The sequence below is a fragment of the Malus sylvestris genome, chromosome 6, assembly GCF_916048215.2.
Source record: "Malus sylvestris chromosome 6, drMalSylv7.2, whole genome shotgun sequence".
NCBI classification, from domain to species: domain Eukaryota; kingdom Viridiplantae; phylum Streptophyta; class Magnoliopsida; order Rosales; family Rosaceae; genus Malus; species Malus sylvestris.
In genome coordinates, this window is record NC_062265.1 from 29,004,855 (window position 1) to 29,027,029 (window position 22,175).

Below are 22,175 nucleotides of genomic sequence, written 5' to 3' on the forward strand. Positions count from 1 at the left end.
TGTTGATTTTATACGAATTTGAACTTTTGTATAGGGAAATGACAACATGTGAAGTTTCGTAGAGTTTTGAAATTCAACATTTTTTCCGTTGATTAACGACTGTCGTCCATGAGACATTTACATTTGATACGGGAAAGACAAGCAATCGATGCATTGGATGAGCTCTCCAAACCTAAGAGCTGCATCATATAACTGAAACCCGCAGGCTACCATCTAGATGCATTTTCCCATGTGAGAACGTACTCATGTAGTCAATTTTAGCCTGCGAAGTAAGAACAGGGCTAACTTTTGTAGCCTTCTGCAGTGGTTGCATGTGTTTGCTTGGAAACGTGGCTTGCCTCAGTTCGGCAACTTTGTCAAAGATGTGGTCGTAACTTGTAGCTAAATAAGGCCCTAAATAAATTACTGTTATTCTAAAAGCAGACGGCTGAGGTAGCTCCATCAAAAGGAGGTCCAGTTATAGGGTTTGCATGTGTCTTCTCCTTCAGTAGTCGTAGCCCTAATCGAGTCCCCAATGTTTAAATTCAAAACCCATGCCCTACCCAATTTTTTATTTGTCGGGGGACAGTTTTGTTAGGTTTTTTTTTTTTACTTTGTTGGAATTCTGTTTTAACTTTTGGCATGTAATCTTCTTCTGCTCTATATGCCTTGTTGGGTGTGCAATTTGTATCTCTTGGTCAAAAATTCTGGGAGACTGTTTGTCCTTATCGAAAATCAAGTATTGGATTCTGTTGTTCTGCCTTTTTTTTTGTCTTCTGGGTCTAAATTGTACATAAGTTTGAATGAAAACTATAGTATGCTTTTGCGCTTACCCATGAATGAATTGAGAATTAAATATGCGACGAAGAATCAAAGATTTAAGGACTCTCAATGATGAAGAATTCTAATCTCTACTATACACGATGCATATATAGTAGGAAAAAAATTCAACTTGAAGTACTCGGATTTGTTTTTTTCGATGTTTTTAGTTCTTTTGTGTTTTTAACGAGTTACTTTTCTCTATTTCATATTATGATTTACATGTAAAATGCATAATCCTAAAGGTCAAACAGCGAGAAAAACACGAAGAAAAAAAAATATCAAATATCAGGAAATAGATTGATAATTTAGTATAGTCAACACTTCAACACTTGTCTTCTCTTATAGGTCATCAAGATTCTTGAACAGAAACCCTAATGCAGCCTCAGAGAAACAAAGCGAGGTTGTAATCATCATGAAAATTGACTTAAAAACAGTAAAAAAGCAAAGGGACAAAGTAGAAAATATTGTTTGGAGGAAATGTCGTTTTCCTCTCACTTCCCTCCTAAATATGTCTAATTGAAGTTGAATAGTTCTTCAGCTAATCACTTTAGGAATGTCGTTTTCAATAGGCCACAAGCTCGATATGCAATCAGCAACGAGAGCCCTTTCGGCAACTAAGTGCGCCGGAAGCCGTGGTAATCGCACCCACTAGAGAAGATGGCTTTGCACCCAAGCTCGAAGCCCTGGCGTAGCTAGAGGAAGCTCCGGCACCTGATGCAGTAAAAAACGCACCGTTGAGCATCAAGTCGCCTTCCGACCTCCAGTTCCAATTCTTCCATTCACTTTCTGGTGCATCCTCATGTTTGGTCACCTGCGTACAAAGTTTGTAACATATTAATTACAAGTTAAACACAAATTATAAAATTCAAATTAAATTGTAACATTTTTCTAATGTGCATAATTTGATGGGTTTTCACCTCTTTGCTGGATCTGATATCTGGTGCAGCAAATCTGTTCCCTTGGCTATTGATTGTAGGGTCTGCACTCCCACCAATGGCATACATCTCCCAATGGGTGTAGTCATTGTTCACCACATGGAAATATCCATGCCTACATCTGCAAATGTAAATCAAAAGGTTAATTATTCACAAATAAGTTCCTCGAAACTCTATGTCATAATCAAAAGCACTTAAATCACCGTTTTTTAGAAGAAGACTTTTGCGCCCAGTTGTTAATGTACAACAAAAAATTTATTCTTTTACCGTTTTTACTAACATTATTAGCGGTCAGCAAGACTAATACTAATTAAGGATCAAGTAAAATTTTTAAAAGCATGAAAGCCATGGACCACCAACCTATCTACTTTATGCAAATTAATTTTAAAAATGTCCCACTAATTAAATTTTACTTTTTGTAATTACCTTGGCATTCTTTGGACCAAGCCTTCTCCAAAGTGATTGAACGCAATGGTGATTTGCATGTTCTTGTCGTTGGTATACGAATCGCTATGCCCCAAAAGCATCACCTTATCATGGTGCGTCATGTAATTGTTCGAAATCGTTATCGCAGTGGACCCATAAATTGCATCAACCAACCCATCTTTGCAGTTGGACAACGAGCAATGGTCCACCCACACGTGGCTCCCACCGAAGATCGACACGCCGTCGCCGTCCGATACGGTCCTCCACCCGAAGTGCCTGGGGGAGCTCCTCACCATAGCGTTCCCACCCTGCTTGCAATCGTGTATGTGCAGTCCGTGGATAATAATGTTGGTCACGAACTGGATGGTGATGCATGGCCCGCCGGCAATGTGTACGGACGCTCCCCGGCCGTCGATTGTCTTGAAGGAGTTCATGATCAGCTCCTCCTTCAGCTGGATGGTCATGTCACGCTGGAAAATGATCCATAATGGCTCGTCTTGGATGACGGCGTGTCGTAGGGTTCCTGGCTTGGGGTTCACGGGGTCGTCATCGCCGGAATCTGTGACCACGTAAATCTTCCCGTCTCTTCCACCTATGGCATTCTTTCCGAACCCTATCGCACAATCAGCTAAGCTCTGCCTGTTCTTCTCCCAGTTCGGGTCGCACCGCCAGCAGTCGTCGATAGGGTTGCCGGTCCCGCATGACAAGTAGCCCAAGTTCCTCCTAGATACTGAGTCGCTAATATTCCTGCAACCACAAAAATGTGACACATTCGAATGAGTAACATTCTCTTATCTTACTTATGTTGACAGAATATATATCTAGGGAACATATTCCCCAAATTATTCTCTTATCAAACATACATTGTCAGATTGTGAACCTGGGACGCACATTGGAAAAGGTCAGTGGTAATTCACGGTCCGACGAGCTAACATTTTTCGATATATATAAGGCTTACTTCTAGAACAAACACAAAATAATTACTTGTGGAGCCTTACCTTTGTACCTCTTGTACTACCAATTCAGGGTCTTGGAGATGAAGTAGCCTGGAGGAAATGAGGGTTGGGGAGAGGAGAGAGAGGAGGAGGAGGAGGGGAGAGAGAAGTGAGGGGCCTGAGGAGGGCCTTGCCATTTTTGGCATTTTTTTGAATGTGCAAGGCACTGAGGCAAGCAAAGAGAGAGAAGGTAGAGAGAGAGAGAGGAGGTGTGTTTGTGAGTGGAAAGAAGCGAGGGAGGGGGAGTATATATAAAGAGATTTTAAAAGGGGGGAATAATTAGCATGATTAAACTAAACATGTGGGACCCGAACTGCTACGTGATTTCAGGTATTTACGGGAATCCAGTTGGGTAGTTTTGGCCGTTAAGCAAGCCTTGAATAATGCTACAAAGGTCATCAAATACCTTTAACAGAAACTAACCTTATCTTGATCTTCTGTTTTCTACTCCTGTTCAGTGGTGAAATAGGGCATGTTGGTTGTTACTCTTTTCTTTTGTGTATGAGTTTTTTTCTAGTGTCCGTCGTCTACGTGCATACATAACTAATATAATTTTTATACGCATCAACGTCTTAAAGTCACCCACATGAACATGAGCAATTTTTTACTATTAGATGAAATAAGAGTTCTACAAACATCAACAATCCAAAGTCGCCAACACTCTCTGGTTTTGGGTTTGAGATACGAAACTAATAAAAACATGAAAGATTTTCTGGTTGAAAACTTTAGGAGGAGGAGTGCCACTTGAATGTAGCGAGAGGTGGGATGAACTGCCTTTAGTCTTTTTGGACCCCACTTTATATAAGTTAGTTCTACAACCATTCGGGGTGTGGGATAGCTTAGACTTCATTGAAAGAAAAAAAAAAAGTCACACAAGCATTCGTAGTTTCTAACAATTGAAGAGATGTGAGTTCAAAGTCTCAACAGTTCAGAGTTGCCCACATACATTCTTATTAACAATTTCTGGCCATCAATGAGATGTGAGTCTCGTATGCACCAATGATCGAAAATCGCAGCCCACACACAATAGAGGGACTGACTATAGAATTGATAGATCATTAGATCTTCTATGGGTCTAAATTTGCAAATCTATAAGGTCATTTTGGTATGCTTTTCTCATAAGACTATGAACCCCACCACAAATATGTGTGTTGAAAACACCTGCTTTTGGTTATTAATTTCTCCACTGCATGCTGTATTTATTTCGCATAACATCAACTTAAGCTGGTAGAGTAGGTTTTACTCATTAAGACGATACACAATTTAAGGTAAGACCTTTATGCATATCATTTTCTTTTGAATTATTAAAGCATTGTCTCATTTCACGTTGCCATTGACAGTGACACACGCTATGGATGGAGTAGGATTTTCTCCTTTTCAAATTTCTCTCTTTTCCAATCCCCCTATCCTCCTGTTTCTATTATTTGAACGGTCACGATTAAGTCACGTCAATACCTGATGTTGATTTCTTTATAAAGAGAGAAAGAAAAAGAGAAAAGTGAGAGATGAGGGAACTGAAGCAGAGGGAATCTAAAGAGGAGAGAATTGTACTCCAACATAGACAACCAAATACGATGGAAAAAATATGTGAAAATGGAGAATATATAGACATTGTTACTTTGCTAATTAGTATGCTTGCCACTTTATTTGCATATTTTTGGCGGATTTTATGGCCCCTAAAATTGACTTATTTGCGATGGGTTTGAACAAACTACTTTTCAATTTTAATTTTTATGAATATATTATTTTTAGCTTGAAAAACGAAATGCTATGCTATGAGTTTCGAGCTAGCAGACATGATGAACATAAAAAGAAGACCAATGTTTTAGGTACACCAATAACTAATTAGTACTCTAGCTAGGCGTGACAAATTCAAAGATTCAGTAATGATTCATATATATTTATATAGTTTGATGGGTTTTTTTTTCTTCCCTTTTGAGTATTTTATACATCTCATGCAAATAATATAATCCCTATATAATCTTTTACCTTTTGAGAATATATTATTGACTCGTTTGAAAATGTTTTTAAAATGACTGAATGTAGTATTCCACATCGTCCAGGGGAGTGGATCATGTAAGCCTTATATGTGTATTCTCATCTCTACCTAGCACGAGGCCTTTTGGGAGCTCACTAATTTCGGGTTCCGCCGGAACTCCGAAGTTAAGCTAGTTTGTGCGAGAGCAATCCTATGATGAGTGACCCATTGAGAATTTCTCGTTTGAGTTCCCATAAACAAAACCGTGAGGGTGTTGTAGGGGCTCAAAGCGGACAATATCGTACTACAATAGAGTTGAGCCCGGAATGTGGTGGGGGCCCAGGTGGAGATGTGACACTGAAAGCACCAGTTATGTGCTTATTCTATGTGGTGGTGGCCCAGGTGGGGATGTGACACTGAAAGCACCAGTTATATGCTTATTCTATGAAGTACTTTGGGTGCTTTTCCAGAATTTACTTGCATTTTTTATTAAGGGTTGGTTCCAAAAATATTTTCATCAAAAATATTTTCAGTCATTTTAAAAGAAATTCGTAACGAACTCTATAATTGTGAAGCTTTTGCATTAGTACGTCTTGTGCAAGTATTACCTCCATAAATGATATGAATAATTAAGTAATGCGATCATTTTCTTAACACAAAGATATTCTAAACTACTCAAATACATACAGATAAAGATTTGAACTACTCTAGCCAAACGACTTGATTCATATCAACAAAATACAATTCTTAAAAACTATTCTCATGCGATCCTAAAATGAGCTCGAACAATTTCGGAAAACGGCTACATTTCTTCGGAGACTTGATAAATGATCCGGTGAAAATGATCAGAAAATTGTAACGCATACATTTTTACCGTATCATATTTATTATTATTTAGTTTCCGATTTGATAAGTGGACAAGACACTTAAAAGTGTGACACAATTGTGATGCATTCAAGAGCAAGCAACGCCAAAAATTCTTGACAACCATATGAAATCGGTTATTTCTGAATTTAATTCAAGCAAGCAAGCAATTAATTAGACCTAAAAATACTCGTGACAGAAGCACATGCATGTGCCCACAAAATCAAACCCCCTAAACCCCAAGTAACAGAGATTTTTCAGTATGATCGTCACACGAGATGGTACATCGTGTGTCGCTATATAAATTCTGGGATATATGTGTTAAAAAGTTAATAACTTATAAAAAAAATTTCACCACTTACATAAAAACACATGACGTACCACTCACGTTTCCGTCACAATTAAAAAAATTTCTCCAAGTAGGCCCAACATATCATCCTTCCCTCAAATTTTCTCCGTTAAAATTTTTTAGCCGCAAACTTCGCCGGAATTGTTCAAATACGTGGCCCACCTGCTGACATGGCACATCGGTAACCGCCTCAGAAGCCACGTGTTTGAAAGACCCGTGGTGTCGGTCCAATATGCTCACTCGGGTTGCAATGGCGACGATTTTATTCCCAACCAACGATACGACTGCCGTCTCCATGAATCGTAGCCGTTGATTGTGGATGCGAGAGCAAGTGTTAGCCGTTGATTTTGAAGGGTGGGGACGGATCGAATTTTTTTAATGAAAAGGTGCTGTGGCCAAAAGCAAACGACGTGAAGGGTCTTTGTCACAAGCATTTGAAAGGTCTTTGCATGAACAAATTCATCATGAAGGATGTTTCGGTCGAATAATACATTATTATATGTTAAATTTTCTTTATATTATAATATATTATTAGATTAAATTGCTACGATAATAAGAAATCTGTTTCATATAAATTACTTTTGATAAAAAGGGAAATGAGAGAGTAGCAAGCATAAGCGAGTGGAGATTCTCTCCGGACCTTTATGTTTGAAGTCCAAAGACACGGAGATTTGGATTGTTGAAAAAAAAGAAATAAAGATTCGAACACTTGATTTATGTGAAGTGGACCAATAAGAACCGGATAAGGTCCGAATCTCCGAATCCGTCGGTTCCGGATAGAAAAATCCGAAGAAGATTACAATTCAGCATGAGCAAAGGCATGTGAGTGGAAATTACATGGCAACCTACACAAGCATATGAAACTTTGCGATGAGGTGAGAGCTGCCATTTGGCATCTTTTTCTCAACCAATGATTTCTTTGATCTGCACATGCTGGGAGCTTCCAATTTCCCATCAAGCAATATTTTCTTCTCAATTTTTTGTTGGAGTTCGATTCTCCCAAATTGGCTGCCTAATTTGTGGGCTTCCCCCAATCATCAAGTATGAAGGCTTTGTATGTGGTTCGTTGAGATTAAATGCTGTCAATAATTGATAATCGTTTACGTAATTGTTCTTAATATGCCAATTTTACGAGTTAAAAAGTCAAATTTTGCACATAGGTTTTTTTGTTTGGATGTACCACCGACAATTTTTTTGCATGAAGACTTGAAAGTCTGATTAGATTTTTTTTTTTTTTTTTTTAAACATAAGGGGATTACTCCAAAAACTAGCTCAAATTATTACAGATTGTTTGAGTCCTAGAGACTTCCATCGTAACCGAGTTCCAATCCAATTAGAAGGATTCTCAAAATAATGGTACCGAAGATCTATATTATAGTTCCGATTGACAATGTCATCTGCCACCATGTTCTTCTCTTGGTAGACATGTAGTAACTCTCATTCAGTTATGCGTGTCATAAGTTGTCCACACTAATCAATAATGATAGTCAGAGAATAAAATATTATTAATTAAACTAATCACTAAAGTTAAATCCATTTCAGTATATTTGTTTCCGTCCTTTTTATTGAGTAAATAAGCGGGAGGGCATCGGACGAGAAAAAAAAAAGTAGGCAGGATCTTTTCCCAACAAAAAATCTTACAAGATGGTGAGGATGGGATAAAGAGGGGACCAACATGGCCACTAATCACCAAGCAAATTCATTAATCTAGGTTAATTAGACAAAAAATACCAATTATTAGAGATGTTGATCTAATTACGAGGCCTTTAAACCATTGGTTTGACAGAAGAGGGAAAGGGCAGAACCCTACCATGTTCATGTGGGGGCTATTTAGTGCTTCCATTTTGAGCCCTGATGTAAGCCTTGATATGAGCCTTTGATGGACCTTCCCACCCTACAAACTAGATAACATGAATGCTTCTTCAGCCAGCAGCTCAGTACTTGACTCATCAAACTCAATCCTATCAACTAATAAATTCAAAACAAGTGGTGGTTTTAAGGTTCATGTACAAAAAAGGTCCTGCGGATGCCTCCCGGTATAGAAAGGATAGCGAGTTTTCTACTCCTCTTGTATGCGTGAGTGAATTGGCAATCAGATGTTACGAATAACATATCAATGATAGGCATACATCAATGCACTTCTACTTGACACCTATTTCAATGATAAACGGGTAAGCGAGTTTCCTACTCTTTTCTACCATGCGTGAATCAATAGTCAGATGTTATGAATCATATACCAATGATAGGCATACGTCAATGCACCTTCACTTGACAACTATCGTAATGATAAACGACGACATAAAGGATAGCGAGCTTCCTACTCATCTTTTTCGCCATGAATGAATCGGTAGTCAGATGTTATGAATCATATATCAATGATAGCCATACATCATTGCACTTCCACTAGACACTTATCGTAGTGATAAACGGCTACAGAAAGGATAGCGAATTTCCTACTCTTTTTTCCGCCATGAGTGAATCGGTAGTCATGTTATAAATCACATATCAATGATAGGCACGCATCATTGCACTTCCATTTTGACACCTATCATGATGATAAACGGCTACAGAAAGGACATCAAGTTTCCTACTCTTCGTTTCCACTATGAGTGAATCGGTAGTCAGATGTTATGAATGACATATCAATGATAGGCATACATCATTGCACTTTCACTTGGCACCTATCATAATGATGAACGGCTCGTCTCGCTGTGAACTTCTCTTGAGTTCTCAAACATAAGTTCCGAGTACCAGAATTCTAGTGAGGGAAAGAGGGAGCGAGGGAGTGTAAGATTTGTGAAATATATCACATAATCATATAAAGTCATGTGGCAGTCTCAAAACTATAACGTTTAAGTGTCCAGTCGCTAGACCTAATCATATCAAAACAATGTCTTGTTAGCTACTTAACTAAGGCATAATTACCACTCACTTTAATCTATAGGGCATGACTCAATCAAATGTCAAAACCTCCACGTGTTCAAATCATTACCATCAATGCAAATCCTCTCTAATTTTGTTCACTTTTTGGGTGTTTCTTATGTAGGTAGTGTTATTCACACACCTATTTTTACCTTCCATGCACCCTTGTTAATTTTTTGTTGATTGATCTTCTTCAACTCATTTGATCTGACGATTAGAAATTAAGAAGAGTGAGAAATAAAAATGGACGTGTAGATAACACCATCTTATATATCTACTTTTTTCCCATTTTTTTCTTTCTTTTCCCCTTCCCAAATTGGATAGGTCTAGGTGTTTTGAAGTTTGAACACCAACAAAAGCAAAAATTATGCCAGCAAAGGTAAACCAGATTGGAATGGGCATCATGAAGGACTATATGTTCTAACATTATCCATATTTCTCCGTGTATCAAAGATTCAAAATACCCTATTCAGAACCAAAATCTAAAGAACCAATTCTTGAATTTAGTAAAAGTAAATAGTATTCTAAGATTTCGTTTGGTATCTAGGATTGGAATGAAACAAATAACCATCAAAATTCACGGCATATTGAAGGTAGGTGAGAATGAATTCTCATTTGATAGGATTACAAGGGGATTAAGAACGAGGGAAACTTCTTCCGTCTAATCCTACCATTTCGGAGAGGATTGGAATTGATAAGTTCTCTTTTTGACCTCCTTGAAGGTAGGTGAGAATGAATTCTCATTTGATAGGATTACAAGGGGATCAAGAACGAGGGAAACTTCTTCCGTCTAATCGAAGGAAACTTCTTCCGTCTAATCCTACCATTTCGGAGAGGATTGGAATTGATTAGTTCTCTTTTGGACTTCCTTCAACATACCTTGAAAATAGAAACTTCTATATTCCAATCCAATCCAATCCTCTAAACCAAACGAGGCCAAAACTAACCAAGAAACAATTATTCTTATAGTTCTAATTGCAATACATCTCTGTTCTCCTAAACATATACTTTACAACAACAACAACAAAGCCTTTTCCCACTAAATGGGGTCAGCTATGTGAATCCTAAACATATACTTTATAAAAAAAAATTATGAACATTAATATCAACCAAACTCACTTCAATTTCAAATGCAACTAAACTGAGTCGAAAAGATAAGCAAGATAACTTGAGTAAGTAAATAAATACTCAACCATGAATTACCTAGGACCCAAAATGAGGAAATAAGGATAGCTACTACTAAAACCAACAACAAAAAGATATAGCCATGAGCGAAGGATGAGTTGTCAAAAAGGAAGATGATCAGAAACACACCAGAAAGAAGTTCCGCAAAGTTAGGGAAGATCTCAAACATGAACTAAGTAGACATCTCCTAAGAACGACGAAATCACTTGTTTTTTGGTGTTTTCTTTTTTCTTTTTTGGTTTTTTTTTGGGGGGGGGGGGGGGGGGGTGGGTCACTCTATCTGCAACCAAGCTAGGAAGGACAACTCAATAATAAAAAGCAAAATATATTTGATTCACCGGTGTAGTACACATTCAGCTTTGCTAAGAATGAAAGGATTCCCACTCAACTACTTGATCATGGGATAACAACTTCGAATTTTGAAATCCCCATTTTTGTAGTTATCTCATTGCACAGCACCTATCACTAGCTCCTATACTAAACAATAAATCCCATATCATACAAGAAGACCTCCAAACAAATCAAACGTGTCTCTAATATTATGTGCTGTATTGAACTATGGAACAATTCCAAAGCACAACTGTGCCATGAAGTCAAGCATTTAGCCCAGCCTGTGTCAGGGCAGCACAAAGCACAAAGCATCTTACTTCTCCCCATACTCTTAGAGTTTATATTGTCTCAAGAGGGAAAATATACAAAGCCATTTCCTTTCTCTCATACCACAGGGGACTCAGTCGAACTTCTATTAAATGCAATGTTCTGTTGAACTGTTAGTAGATATAAGGCTCCCAACCCCATGCACATTGATAAGTGCATTAATGTTCAACTAATATATGAGTGTCAAAAAACCAATTCAGCAAAACCGGAAAGCACCAAAAGGACCACTAAAGAAGGATACGGTAGGGAAACCAAACTTTAAATTATCATGAATGCTAGCTTTGGGCCACTAAATATAGCTTATAAGTGTAAGAAAGTCTAATATGCTATCAAGGGAAGTAATCTTAACCTCAAGCATATAATGCAAAATGATGCACATTCATGTCATAAGATGTAAGCGTAGTCTAGGTATCTATCTCTAGGAACCTATCGTAAAGTACCAACCTAGGAATGAACAAAACCTGAGAGAAATGCACACATTAACAGTTACGGGACTTTCTAATGCTCTCATAGTATACATCCACAAAACTGGTTTCAAAGTATAACTTGCATCTCAAACAATCATTAAATGCTGTATATCAAAGTTCAGAAAGATGAACAACAAAGAAAAAAAATCAAGAAACCTGGTGGGAGATTTGGATAATAACAGAGAGAGAAGTCAAATGCACGTGTTCTATCAGCAAGGTTATCTTTCATGTAACCTTATGATGACTACACTGCAATTAAGAGAGTATGAAATTAGAACTTATTTACAAATTAGGTAACACCGAAACTGAAACCTGAAAATTAGCACATATAAGCCATATACATAATCATCTGTGATGAAGCATGCATTCTTATCGTTAATGCAAGACAATGCTATTCTTCAACCATACTAACATGAGCATTATACATAAACATGATTAACTACACGTTATAAACATATATGCAAACCAAAATAAAGGAAGCAAATTTGATTAGTAAAATGAGATCGTTAATCCAAAAGTGTAATGAATCTTATTCTAAACTCAACAATGCTCACATTCTATAATTTAAGCAAAACAAGCTGATCATTCCATTCAAATTTCTCAGGCAATGCATAATAACTTCTAAATGTAGAACAATTTAGAGTTAACTGAGATTTCACAAAAATCTAAGCCTAAACCTGCTCACTACCACATCAAGCTCTGGACTTGCGGCGAAGACTCTTCCTGAGCTTCTTTAATTTATGCTTGTTCATCTTCTTCTTCCTCTTCTTCTTCACACTGTCAGCCCAAATCGTCCTTGCATCTTCGGACTCCACCTCGACAGCCTCGAAAACACCCAACCGCTCCAACCCAGCTGGGGAAATTGGATTTAAGCAAAACCCAAATGGGAAATTGGGGAAAATGGGAAAGGAGTTGGGAGATTCAGCATTGTGGAAGCTTGTGGGACCAAATTGAGGAACTGGGTCTTCTGCGCAATCGGATTTGGGCGGGCCTAGATGGCTGTGGTGGGAAATACGAGAGGGTGTGGGATTGGGGAAGAGATGGGTTCTGAGGGACACCGCTGTTCTCAGAGACGGTGCGTTTCTGGCGAGTTTGTGAACAAAGCTCGCCATCTGGGGGCGGAGAGAGGCGGTAAAATTGACGGATCAGAAGCTGCTCCGTCGCGGAGTGACTCACGGTTGGGAGGATTTGAAAAGCTTGATTTGCTATGGCGTTTTTGGTTATGCCGAAAAGGGTTTCATTTCGGAGTGGAGAACGGCGACGACGGGCTGCGAGTCGCTAAAACAAGAAAGAGGCGACGACGTCGTTTGGTGAACAGAATGATGAGAAATGTTTTACAATATCCCCGAACTTAGTGCCATATTCCAATTTGACCCCTGGTTTTTTAATTCTCTCTTTTTTGGCACTTAATATTCTGTTTGAAACTAAATACATGGCAAGGGAGATTCAAACTTGTTGCATAGAAAGTACATTTACACTAGTCAATTTGACTAAAGATGCTTTGGCCACAGGTGGAATTTTTTGAATCAAAACCAAAAGGCGATTGAAATCGATAGAACCAATCAGCTCGGTATACCAAATTTTTGTTCGATTTTCTTACCTGACGGCCTGTCTTAGTATGGGATTTGTCCCTTATAATCTTTTTTTATTTTTGAACAAATTTATTTTAATTTATTTTTTGGATCATAGTCTTTTGAAACGTATTAATGTTTCATCTCACGTTAAATTTGTCATCTCTAGTATTAAATTACAAGTCATATTTATTTATTTGAAAATTTAACAAAAAATTTGTGATAAATTCAAGCATTTGACTTAATTTATCGTTTTATGACGTATTGAGAATAAATTGTCACGTTTTAAAACATCATTATTCATGATCAAATTGAAAGTCGCATAAACAAATCGAAAGAAGGTAGTAAGTTGAGGGTCATTGCACAAAAAATTTCTTAGGAGTGTAAACGACGCCGTCCTGTTCAAGTTGAAAAGAGCGCCAGCAACTTGGAACAAAAACAAAAAAAACAAGAGAAGAAAGAGCGCCTGATTCTCTCCCATGGAGGAACACACATTTGAGCCTGTAAAACCCTAATTTCTCATCCCAATTCGCACTCAGAAACGTTCGATTTCGCTTCCTAACATTTTTTATTTGCATTTTTCAGGATCTAATTCACGCGATTTTCAAGATCGTCTGGTCCAGAAGAGCTCTCGGTTTGAATTCCCCGCCAATTTTTGTTCCTTCTGCTCCGTCAATTTCTAACTTCTTCTTTCTCATATGACCTGTCCATTTCTGTTTCCGTTTCCAGAGCGTCAAATGATCGAAGGCGCCGATGCGTTGGACGGCGAGGTACTAATTGTTCTTCCACATTTTCGTAAATTGATTGCTGTTAAATGTGGAAGTAATTTAGGGCAAGGAAGATTAGATTTCTGCCGTAGAAACCCTAATTTTGGGATTTACTGACATCAAACTTTGTTTGGTGCAGACCGGAGCTGGAACATCGAAGAAGAATCGCCCCACATCAGGTTTTAATCACATTATAGGTTTCACCAATTTTTTTGGGATTTTTTATTTGTTTGTATGTAATGTGATTTTTTATTATTGATGATTACTTTGTTCCGCGATTGCTATGCAGCCAATGGAAATGCCTTAAAATTGAGCTGTGAACTTCTCCGGAACTTTACCACAGGTTCACACAAACTTTTGGTTGCTTAGTTGAGATTGGATGTGGTCAGAAGTTTTGTGTGTTTATTGTGACATTCTGAGAAGTATTTTGTGTCGTGGCAGAGGCTGTGCAGCGTGCTGCTACAATTGCTGAAGCGGAGGGCGTGAGTAAAATTGAACCAACTCACTTGGAGCGGGTTCTCCCACAGTTGCTTTTGGATTTTTGAGGTATTTTTGAGGTATTCATGAGGACCGTAATCTTTTTTATTTATTTGTTTTGCTACTTTTCTTTTGGTTTTCTTATGCTTTATAATTCCATTTGAATCCTTTACAATATGGATGCATTATTGGAAAGTAATGCCCTTTGATAAGGGGTGTAACTTGTGATAAGACAGCATTCATACGCTTGACCCAAAGGCGGCCCTCACATCAGCTTTAAAGTAGTTCCCACAGAAACTGATGTCTTGATGTTTAGATTTATGTTTCTCTGCTACCGTATGATTCACATGTCGAACCCAAGAAATTTCTATTTGATTTTCATACTGTCCATGTAAAAAATTTATAGATATTAACAGGGCAAGTGGATTTTATACCTACTGAAATTCATACCGCTTAAATTCTTTTGTCCATGGTACATAAAAACATGTTTTCGTTGCTCGAATGACTGGAGTTATATACTTTGCCTTTGAAATTGGAGTTTTATGTTTTGTATTCAATTGTCTCTGGCATCATATGGTGAACCCAAGAATTTTGTATTTGGTTTTTGTTCATATTAAGGTAAACCTGTAGATAGTGGTATACATAGTGATTAGAATACTTTTCTTATGACGGAGAAATGAGATAAGGATCCAAGAGAAATGGCTGAAAATGAACAAGGCAATGAAAAAACACTTACGTGGGGAAGTTGATTGGTTGCTTCCTCAAAAGCACTTTTCTTTTCTATAGGGATGGTAATGGAATGCCTTTACATGGGACCTTCATTTCTATGGAGTGCACTTAGATGGACTCTGATTTTCTTAGTGGAAGTTCTGTTTTGTTTTGAAGCATGAATCTGAGGAAGCATGTCTATTGATAATTTGACTGCCCTGCGTTTTGCTTCAGGTTCCAAAACTTGGCGAACTAAAACAAGAGTATGGACGGTAATATTCTTGGAGGCATTGACAATAAGGTTGTTTCATTGGAACCAAACCTCGTATTAGATGTTTGTTTGCTGCTATGAACTCACTTTGTAATTTTTAAGCTAGAATCCTTGAATTTCTGCTGGAAATCTTGGGAGTGGGAGTTTAGGATATGCATGATCTTTGGTGTACTGTAAATCTTCGTTGAATTAGTATAAGTCTAAACGACAAATTGCCCCTCATTCCTCTCGTCTTTCACTCACTTAACTAGCTCTGCTAGGTGACCGGAGACGGGATAGGTACAGATGAGCTCTGTGGAAGATAGGCAGGGGTAGCACTTTAAACAATGTTGGAATATCGTTTGAAGGGGAACACAATATTTTCTTATTCGTCGTGCTATTTTACATCATCACTTTCATTGAGAATACATATTTGATACAATTAATCTAGTAGGATTCCTGTTGAAAACAAACATGAAACATATAGTTGGATACTTAGTGCTTGATTTGAGACAGCATACACCTAACGTCCTTACTGTTAGGCCTCTCTTTCGGGTTATCCAGAGTGCAAAAGCAAGCAATCTTGAGAACCAGGAGCATTTGCTCCTCATATCCGTTTCCCAACAGTTTCGGGTCGATTGCCTGCCTAGGGTTCTCCGAAGTCATGACATTCCTCATCCACTTAACCAGACTCATCTCATTCGTGTTTTGGAAAAACTCATCGGATGGAAGCTTTCCCATCACCAGAACCCCCAACACCACCCCGAAACTGTATATATCACACCTGTCTGTGAACTTGAATGTCTGATGGTATTCTGGTGCTATATAGCCAACAGTTCCTGCTACATTCGAAGTTGAAATGTGAGTCTGAGCGTCCGGCATTGCTTTTGCAAGCCCGAAATCTGCAATCCGAGCTTCCATATCATCATCCAGCAGGACGTTTGCGGGCTTGAGGTCTCTGTGAATGATGTGAGGGGTGTTGTCCATGTGAAGGTATTCAAGCCCTGAAGCCACTCCGAGAGCAATCTTATGCCGTGTAAGCCAATCCAACTCCCGTGTTCCCGCCGAAACTTGATTCAACATGTCTTGCAAGCTCCCGTTCTTCATGAACTCGTAGACCAGGTAATGACAATCCGGTCGAGACACGTGGGCTAGCAGAGGAATAAGATTCCGGTGCCTAATTTTGCTCACGGTGTTGATCTCCGATCGGATTTGACGCATCTTCTTGTTCATAAGCTTACTTTCCTCGTCAGCGGTCAGTTCATCGGCATCTTTTGGGGGTTGAACTATCTTCTTTATTGCAATCATTTTGCCGTTGCTTCCTGGCAACTCGGCTTTATAAACCTCTCCACATCCACCCCTTCCTATGAGTTCCAAATTAGCCAGGCCATCATCTTTTTCCAGGAAAGCCAAGTCCTCTTTCCTCTTGATCAGAGAACTGAAAATCGCAGGACCGCCATCTTTGCCGCCACCTTTTACCACGGCCAACAGCAGCTTGAACAGCAGAGAAAAGATGAATCCGGATATACATCCGGCCAGTGCTCCGGCTAAAAACCCGAGCAGCCACCCTCCTACCTTCCTCTTGTTATTCTTCTTCTTGTGCTTTTTTGTTGCAGATGGACCCGGAGCAAGAGCGTTAGATGGAGCTTGAGCATTAGCAGAAGCTGTGGAGTTGTGGTTTTTTGTGGTTGAATTCTCAGCCAAAATGTAACGTTTTGGCACATCGGTTGCTGAAATCTCGACCCCTTTCATCGTTGGCACCGAGCCTTCGAGGAATTCGTTTCCAGCGAAGTTGAAAGACCGAAGATTGCGAAAGGAACGAATGGTAGCTGGGATTTTCCCGGAGAAGAAATTGTCAGCAATGGAAAGGCTTTCCAGGTTGGGAAAATGCTTGAGGAAGCTCAAATTCCCGGACAACTTGTTGGACGAAAGGTCGAGGGTTCGAAGGCGAATGAGGTTAGACAGCGCGGCAGGAACTTGCCCGGAAAACTGGTTGTCTCCGAGGTTGAGAATCTCAAGCTTCCGGCAGTCAACGAGTTGAGATGGGATTTGGTCAACGAGTTTGTTGTGAGCAAGAGAGATCTCTTTGAGCTCGGAGAGCCGCCCTATTGCCTGGCTCAGAAAGCCGTCGAGGCGGTGTGATTTGAAGACGAGCCGGGTGATTCGGAGGACGTAGGTGTTGTTGTCCGAGAGCCTGCGCTCGCAGAAGACACCGGGAGTGTTGCACGGAGCTGGTTGACTGATATGGAATTGGAAGCCCAAGGTTTTTTGGATGGTGGTGAGGGCTTGGAGGTCGGAAGGGTCGAGATTGAGTCTCGCGTTGATGAGGAGGAGGAGGGAGAGGAAGGTGAGGAGGCTGAGCTGGGCGGCGGTGCCGGATAAGGCTGCCATTTGTGGCCGGAAATTTCCGTGTTTTTGGACTTTGAACTAGGACTAGTTCATACTTGTTGGTTGGCTCGGTTATTAGTTTTGTATTTTATAGAAGGAGAGTGTGGAATAATGGACGGAATGTGGAGCCCTCATTCGCGGTAGATTCAAATCTCCAATCAGACAAGTTTACTCTGACTAAATAATATCAATTAAATTATCACGTTAATCCCATTTTTAATTGGTTCTTTTTTGGTTTAACATAATTACAATAAGCGGCGGTGCTATTTACATATCTTTTTTTTTTATCTCATACACACTTATTTTAATTTTCAATTGTTGGATTGAATGAGTTGAAGAATATCAAATGACAGAAATTAACAGTGTGTGTTTGTGGGAGGTAAAAAAGAGCGTTGGATAACACAACTCTTTGAGTTTTTTTTATTAGCACTCCGTATATTGTTGAATACACGTCATATAAATTTTCCAACATGAATCCTTGCAATCACTAATGCAAAGACTTGCATTCAAAATCGAATTATCTGATGGCAAATTCGATACCAAATTAAGTTGCTTATTGTGTGGCTTAACCAAACTTTCTCTTCATTTAGTGTACACTACATCTTTGTTCTAAAAAAGAAAAGTTTGAATTATCCGGGAATGTTAAATTAGAGGTGATTAGTCTAAGGGAAACATTATTAAGCTCAAATCTATCATCGATGTCTGTAATTTGGATTCACCGCCTGCTTGTGCAATATTAAATATATAATACATATAGGGAATTATTATTAGCACTCAAAAAATCTCATTTTACACTCCAAACTTTTTATATTATGAAAGAAAAATACACTTATGAGGAGTGTAAAATGAGATTTTTGAAGTGCCAGTAACACTTCCCTATATATATATATATATATATATAAATAGTTGAAAGTGGTGAAGAAGATGAGTTTAATGTGGGGTTTAAGTGGTGATTGTGGAGTGTGTGTAGAAAGTGTGGTGGGTGAGGGTAATAGTGGAATGCATGTGGCGTGTGTTAAGATAATTATAATTTAAAAAGTAAATACGGAGAGTATTAAGTGGAGTGTAGTTAACAAAATGTAAGGTGTTAATAAAACAACTTGTTAATTGTCAGACTAATTCGTCAATGACTCATCTTTCAATCCACCCATAATAATAAAAGAGTTAAATGTATGTTCGAACGTGAGTGTAGTTATATTACTTAGAACAGATGTGCTTTCTTTATGTATTTAAATTTAAAGTACGCCAACCGTAATTTAGATTGTAGTTTGAATTGTAATATGCTTCAAATCCAAAAAATTTGTTCAAGTTTTGAATTCGGTCTATGTGTTTGTGCACATATGAGGAGAAGAAGCTGGGAATAGTTTGGTGTTTCTTCCATCGATCTTCCTCATTTATGTTGTTTTTCAATCGATTATGGTTTCAAATGTCATCTATTGCGAAAACATCTTTCTCTAAGTAGAAATGTGAAATACGCTCCTATAATTCAGAGGAATGTACAATTTTTAAATATGTGTGGTTTATGTTCACACGTTTGAATAGACGAACGTCAAATTACATTAGTAAGATTAAGATTGTTAACACGATAAAACATATCCAATGTTCTACAAGTCTTTGCCTAAAGCCGCATAGGTGCTAGGCGGCTGGTCACCGCTACGATTAATCCTCAAGCGTTTAAAAAATAAGAAAGGGCGCTTAGACCTACTTAGGCGCCTATACCTGCCTAGGCATCTGCCTAGGTCAGACTCTTGCTTAAATAGAAAATAGAAAACTTCGATTTTGCTTTTATTCAATAAATTGTTAGAAACTTGTTGGATACTTAGATGAACACTCATTATATATTTGTTCCCAGATTTTCAATATATTCTAGTACTTTATAATTTATATGTCATTGTAATTTGCATTTATACATTCTAAGACAATTATATATTTATTTAAGTATAAGTAGACATTTAGTAATATATTATACAATAAAAGTAATTAAACACAATTATCACCTAGGCCCCACCTTAGGTCCCGTCTAGACCATGCATAGACACTGGCCAGGCACTAAAACCCTGCCCGTCATCGATTAGCGCCTAACACATTTTAAAACCTCGCATATATTTGAAATGGGTAACAAAGGTCACCATTGTATTGGAACCCCATTATACACGCCAATAGACTGCCAAATGGACTGCATATGGTCAAGCACTCAATATTTCGTAATTTCATTACCCGTTCCTAGGGTTATATAATTTTCTTGACTTGGAAGTTTCCAAGTCCACCCCACTCAAATCTCCATCGGTCAAGTCAACAGAGGGGGCAAGGCAAAGTCTTTGCGACGTTTCTGGCCGTTAGATCGAAGATTCTTTTAAAAGGTTTCTTTCAAATAATTACTTTGACATTGACTTTAGAGATATTACGAATTAAAAGATTTTTGCGTTGAGAGATTTTTTGGTATATTGGAAACACAGCTTAATATTCTAAATGTAATAATACAATTAGTTAGAAATAAAAAAAAAATTTATAACCAATTATATTATAACATTTAATGTATCAGATCGTGTTGCAAACAGACGTTGCTAAAAGCCAACGGGCCACCATCCCCTCCAAAGTCTCCCACGGGGCCACTCCTCCAGTCCCAGTCAACACTCTTCTCTTAATTTCCAGGAAATTATTTGCTTATTGTTTTGTCCTCTTATATTATCTGCAAGTTGGAGCCGAAATAAAATGAAGAAGAAACGAGGGAAGAAATAATGTTTGGTTTTCTTGATTGGAAATGAATAACGCGTGGATGAGCACCAGACCGTGTTTTGTATGTAAAAACAAATAAATCATTACTTGTGAGCCGCTAAACATTAAAAAAAATGCTTTTTTATTATATTTATCCACACTAGGGTTACTACTCAACCGGTTTGAAAATAGTAATGATCCTTGCCAAAATCAAAACAAGAAACTTAAGTATTTTTGGGTACTGGCATTTTTTGGTATGGTAATTTACATTAACTTTGGTTTGGTTTTTTATATACTTCGGTTTAATTTCGGTCTTTTTTTTTCTTTTTTTTCTGAAGATTGTTTTCATATATTTTGCATTTTTTTTCCTTCCAAGTCCAGTATTTCACACTTCTCATTTTATTTGGAGAATACAAGCAATTCTAACATGCTAAACTCACTAAACAATGTAATTAGAAGCTCATTTATTTGAGTAAAAAAAGAATCAATATGTAAAAATTGAACCAATTGATTGAACACATACCAACTATAAAGCTAATTAGTGCTCTAGCTAGAAATTTAGAGATGTGGATGGGGGTGCAACAACGACAGCATGGGAGATAGAAAGAGGTTTAAAGAGAGGCCACATAGAACTACGGTCTAGTGGTATTCATTTTCACTTGTAAGTGAGAGGTTTTAGATTCGATTCTCACCAAAGACGAATTTGAACTACATTATTGCTAGCCCATTAGGAGGCTAAGCCCCCCTCCCCCTTAGTGTCGATAATATTATTTGTTAAAAAAAGAAGAGATAAGGGGCTTTGCCCAATGGAGATGACATATTGATTAGGGTTTTACTTTTTATTTTTATTTAAGTGATTTAGTTTGGTGTAAAAAGAAGTTTGATTGAGTTGGTTTTGATCAAGGTTTAAAATATCGATATTATCCTAATATTTTCATCGAAATTTCCGTGTTTTTGGACTACCGATATTTCTGATATCATCGATATTTTAGACCTTGATAGGAACTCTATGTGGTACTAAGTCACTCATGTATCTTACCATGCAATGTATAAAGTGTAAAATATTGTACTAATTCATTATATATAAATAATTATGGTGTGTTTAAACTTCTTTAATTAATTACTACATATTTTCTACACTCACAATGTTTGCCAGCTCACTATATAATCAACTTAAATAAGTTAAATCCATTATGCAATGCATTTCCTTCCAATTTTTTATGATAAACTAATAGATAATTGACTAAATAAACATCCTGCAAAGTTTCAATAAAAATTTCCAAGTTTTTCTTACAATTTCCGTGGTTTTTATTCAATTTTTATCGATATCGATAATATCTTGATATTTCCATCGAAATTTCCGTGTTTTTTGACTACCGATATTTCCGATATCATCGATATTTTATACCTTGGTTTTGATAAATAAGGGTAGTTTCAGAAATAATGTTGGATGTAAAAGAGATAATGATAGATAAATAAAATACAATGCAAGTCTAAAAGTAAGTTGGCTCTAAAGATACAAAATATGAGTTTGAATAAAATTTCTCATATTTATATAGCCGTATTGTTGTTGAACGTTATAGTAACTTATATTTCTGTCCTTGATAATTTAATAGGCTTTTCCGTTAAAAAATGCATTGAGATTGACATAACTCTTCACTTTGGTCATTGAGATTAAAAATTGATACAAGTGGTTTCTAAGTTTGTCTACTGTAAATTA

At 37.7% G+C, this 22,175-nt stretch overlaps 4 protein-coding genes across 7 annotated transcripts; 1 reads left to right on the forward strand and 3 right to left on the reverse strand.

Moving 5' to 3' along the window:
• Nucleotides 1-1,077: 1,077 nt before the first annotated feature.
• LOC126627408 (probable pectate lyase 18) lies at nt 1,078-3,389 on the reverse strand. Its single transcript, XM_050296938.1, has 4 exons — nt 3,161-3,389; nt 2,163-2,909; nt 1,719-1,857; nt 1,078-1,612 (listed from the first exon to the last, which is right to left on the reverse strand). Exons 1-4 carry the CDS (start codon nt 3,301-3,303, stop codon nt 1,391-1,393), a joined length of 1,251 nt encoding a protein of 416 aa, XP_050152895.1. The 5' UTR covers nt 3,304-3,389; the 3' UTR covers nt 1,078-1,390.
• Nucleotides 3,390-11,591: 8,202 nt separating this feature from the next.
• Nucleotides 11,592-12,868, reverse strand: LOC126627417 (uncharacterized). 3 transcript variants are annotated; one of them, XM_050296949.1, is made up of 2 exons: nt 12,268-12,868; nt 11,592-11,828 (listed from the first exon to the last, which is right to left on the reverse strand). In XM_050296949.1, exon 1 carries the CDS (start codon nt 12,689-12,691, stop codon nt 12,272-12,274), a length of 420 nt encoding a protein of 139 aa, XP_050152906.1. In that variant the 5' UTR covers nt 12,692-12,868; the 3' UTR covers nt 11,592-11,828; nt 12,268-12,271. The 3 variants fall into 3 exon arrangements, with proteins under 3 accessions (XP_050152906.1, XP_050152905.1, XP_050152904.1); XM_050296948.1 differs by having other exon boundaries at nt 11,592-11,823; nt 12,257-12,868; XM_050296947.1 differs by having other exon boundaries at nt 12,257-12,868.
• A 645-nt stretch (nt 12,869-13,513) lies between these two features.
• LOC126627419 (protein MHF2 homolog) lies at nt 13,514-15,740 on the forward strand. 2 transcript variants are annotated; one of them, XM_050296953.1, is made up of 7 exons: nt 13,514-13,653; nt 13,736-13,784; nt 13,880-13,920; nt 14,057-14,096; nt 14,207-14,260; nt 14,359-14,474; nt 15,337-15,740. In XM_050296953.1, the coding sequence occupies exons 1-6, from the start codon at nt 13,630-13,632 to the stop codon at nt 14,460-14,462; spliced, it is 312 nt and encodes a 103-aa protein (XP_050152910.1). In that variant the 5' UTR covers nt 13,514-13,629; the 3' UTR covers nt 14,463-14,474; nt 15,337-15,740. The 2 variants fall into 2 exon arrangements, with proteins under 2 accessions (XP_050152910.1, XP_050152908.1); XM_050296951.1 differs by having other exon boundaries at nt 14,359-14,463.
• Nucleotides 15,714-17,812, reverse strand: LOC126627405 (leucine-rich repeat receptor-like serine/threonine/tyrosine-protein kinase SOBIR1). Its single transcript, XM_050296935.1, has one exon. The coding sequence runs from the start codon at nt 17,741-17,743 to the stop codon at nt 15,848-15,850; it is 1,896 nt and encodes a 631-aa protein (XP_050152892.1). The 5' UTR covers nt 17,744-17,812; the 3' UTR covers nt 15,714-15,847.
• Between the last annotated feature and the right edge of the window lie 4,363 nt (nt 17,813-22,175).

Excerpts from the sequence above, each read along its gene's own strand:
- LOC126627408 (XM_050296938.1), bottom strand. The coding sequence starts at position 3,303 with ATGCCAAAAATGGCAAGGCCCTCCTCAGGCCCCTCACTTCTCTCTCCC. Across the intron at positions 1,858-2,162 it reads TTGGTCCAAAGAATGCCAAG|ATGTAGGCATGGATATTTCC; the intron begins GTAATTACAAAA and ends TTACATTTGCAG. Across the intron at positions 1,613-1,718 it reads ATATCAGATCCAGCAAAGAG|GTGACCAAACATGAGGATGC; the intron begins GTGAAAACCCAT and ends CTTTGTACGCAG.
- LOC126627417 (XM_050296949.1), bottom strand. The coding sequence starts at position 12,691 with ATGGCGAGCTTTGTTCACAAACTCGCCAGAAACGCACCGTCTCTGAGA.
- LOC126627419 (XM_050296953.1), top strand. The coding sequence starts at position 13,630 with ATGGAGGAACACACATTTGAGCCT. Across the intron at positions 13,785-13,879 it reads CTGGTCCAGAAGAGCTCTCG|AGCGTCAAATGATCGAAGGC; the intron begins GTTTGAATTCCC and ends TTCCGTTTCCAG. Across the intron at positions 14,097-14,206 it reads GAAGAATCGCCCCACATCAG|CCAATGGAAATGCCTTAAAA; the intron begins GTTTTAATCACA and ends ATTGCTATGCAG.
- LOC126627405 (XM_050296935.1), bottom strand. The coding sequence starts at position 17,743 with ATGGCAGCCTTATCCGGCACCGCCGCCCAGCTCAGCCTCCTCACCTTC.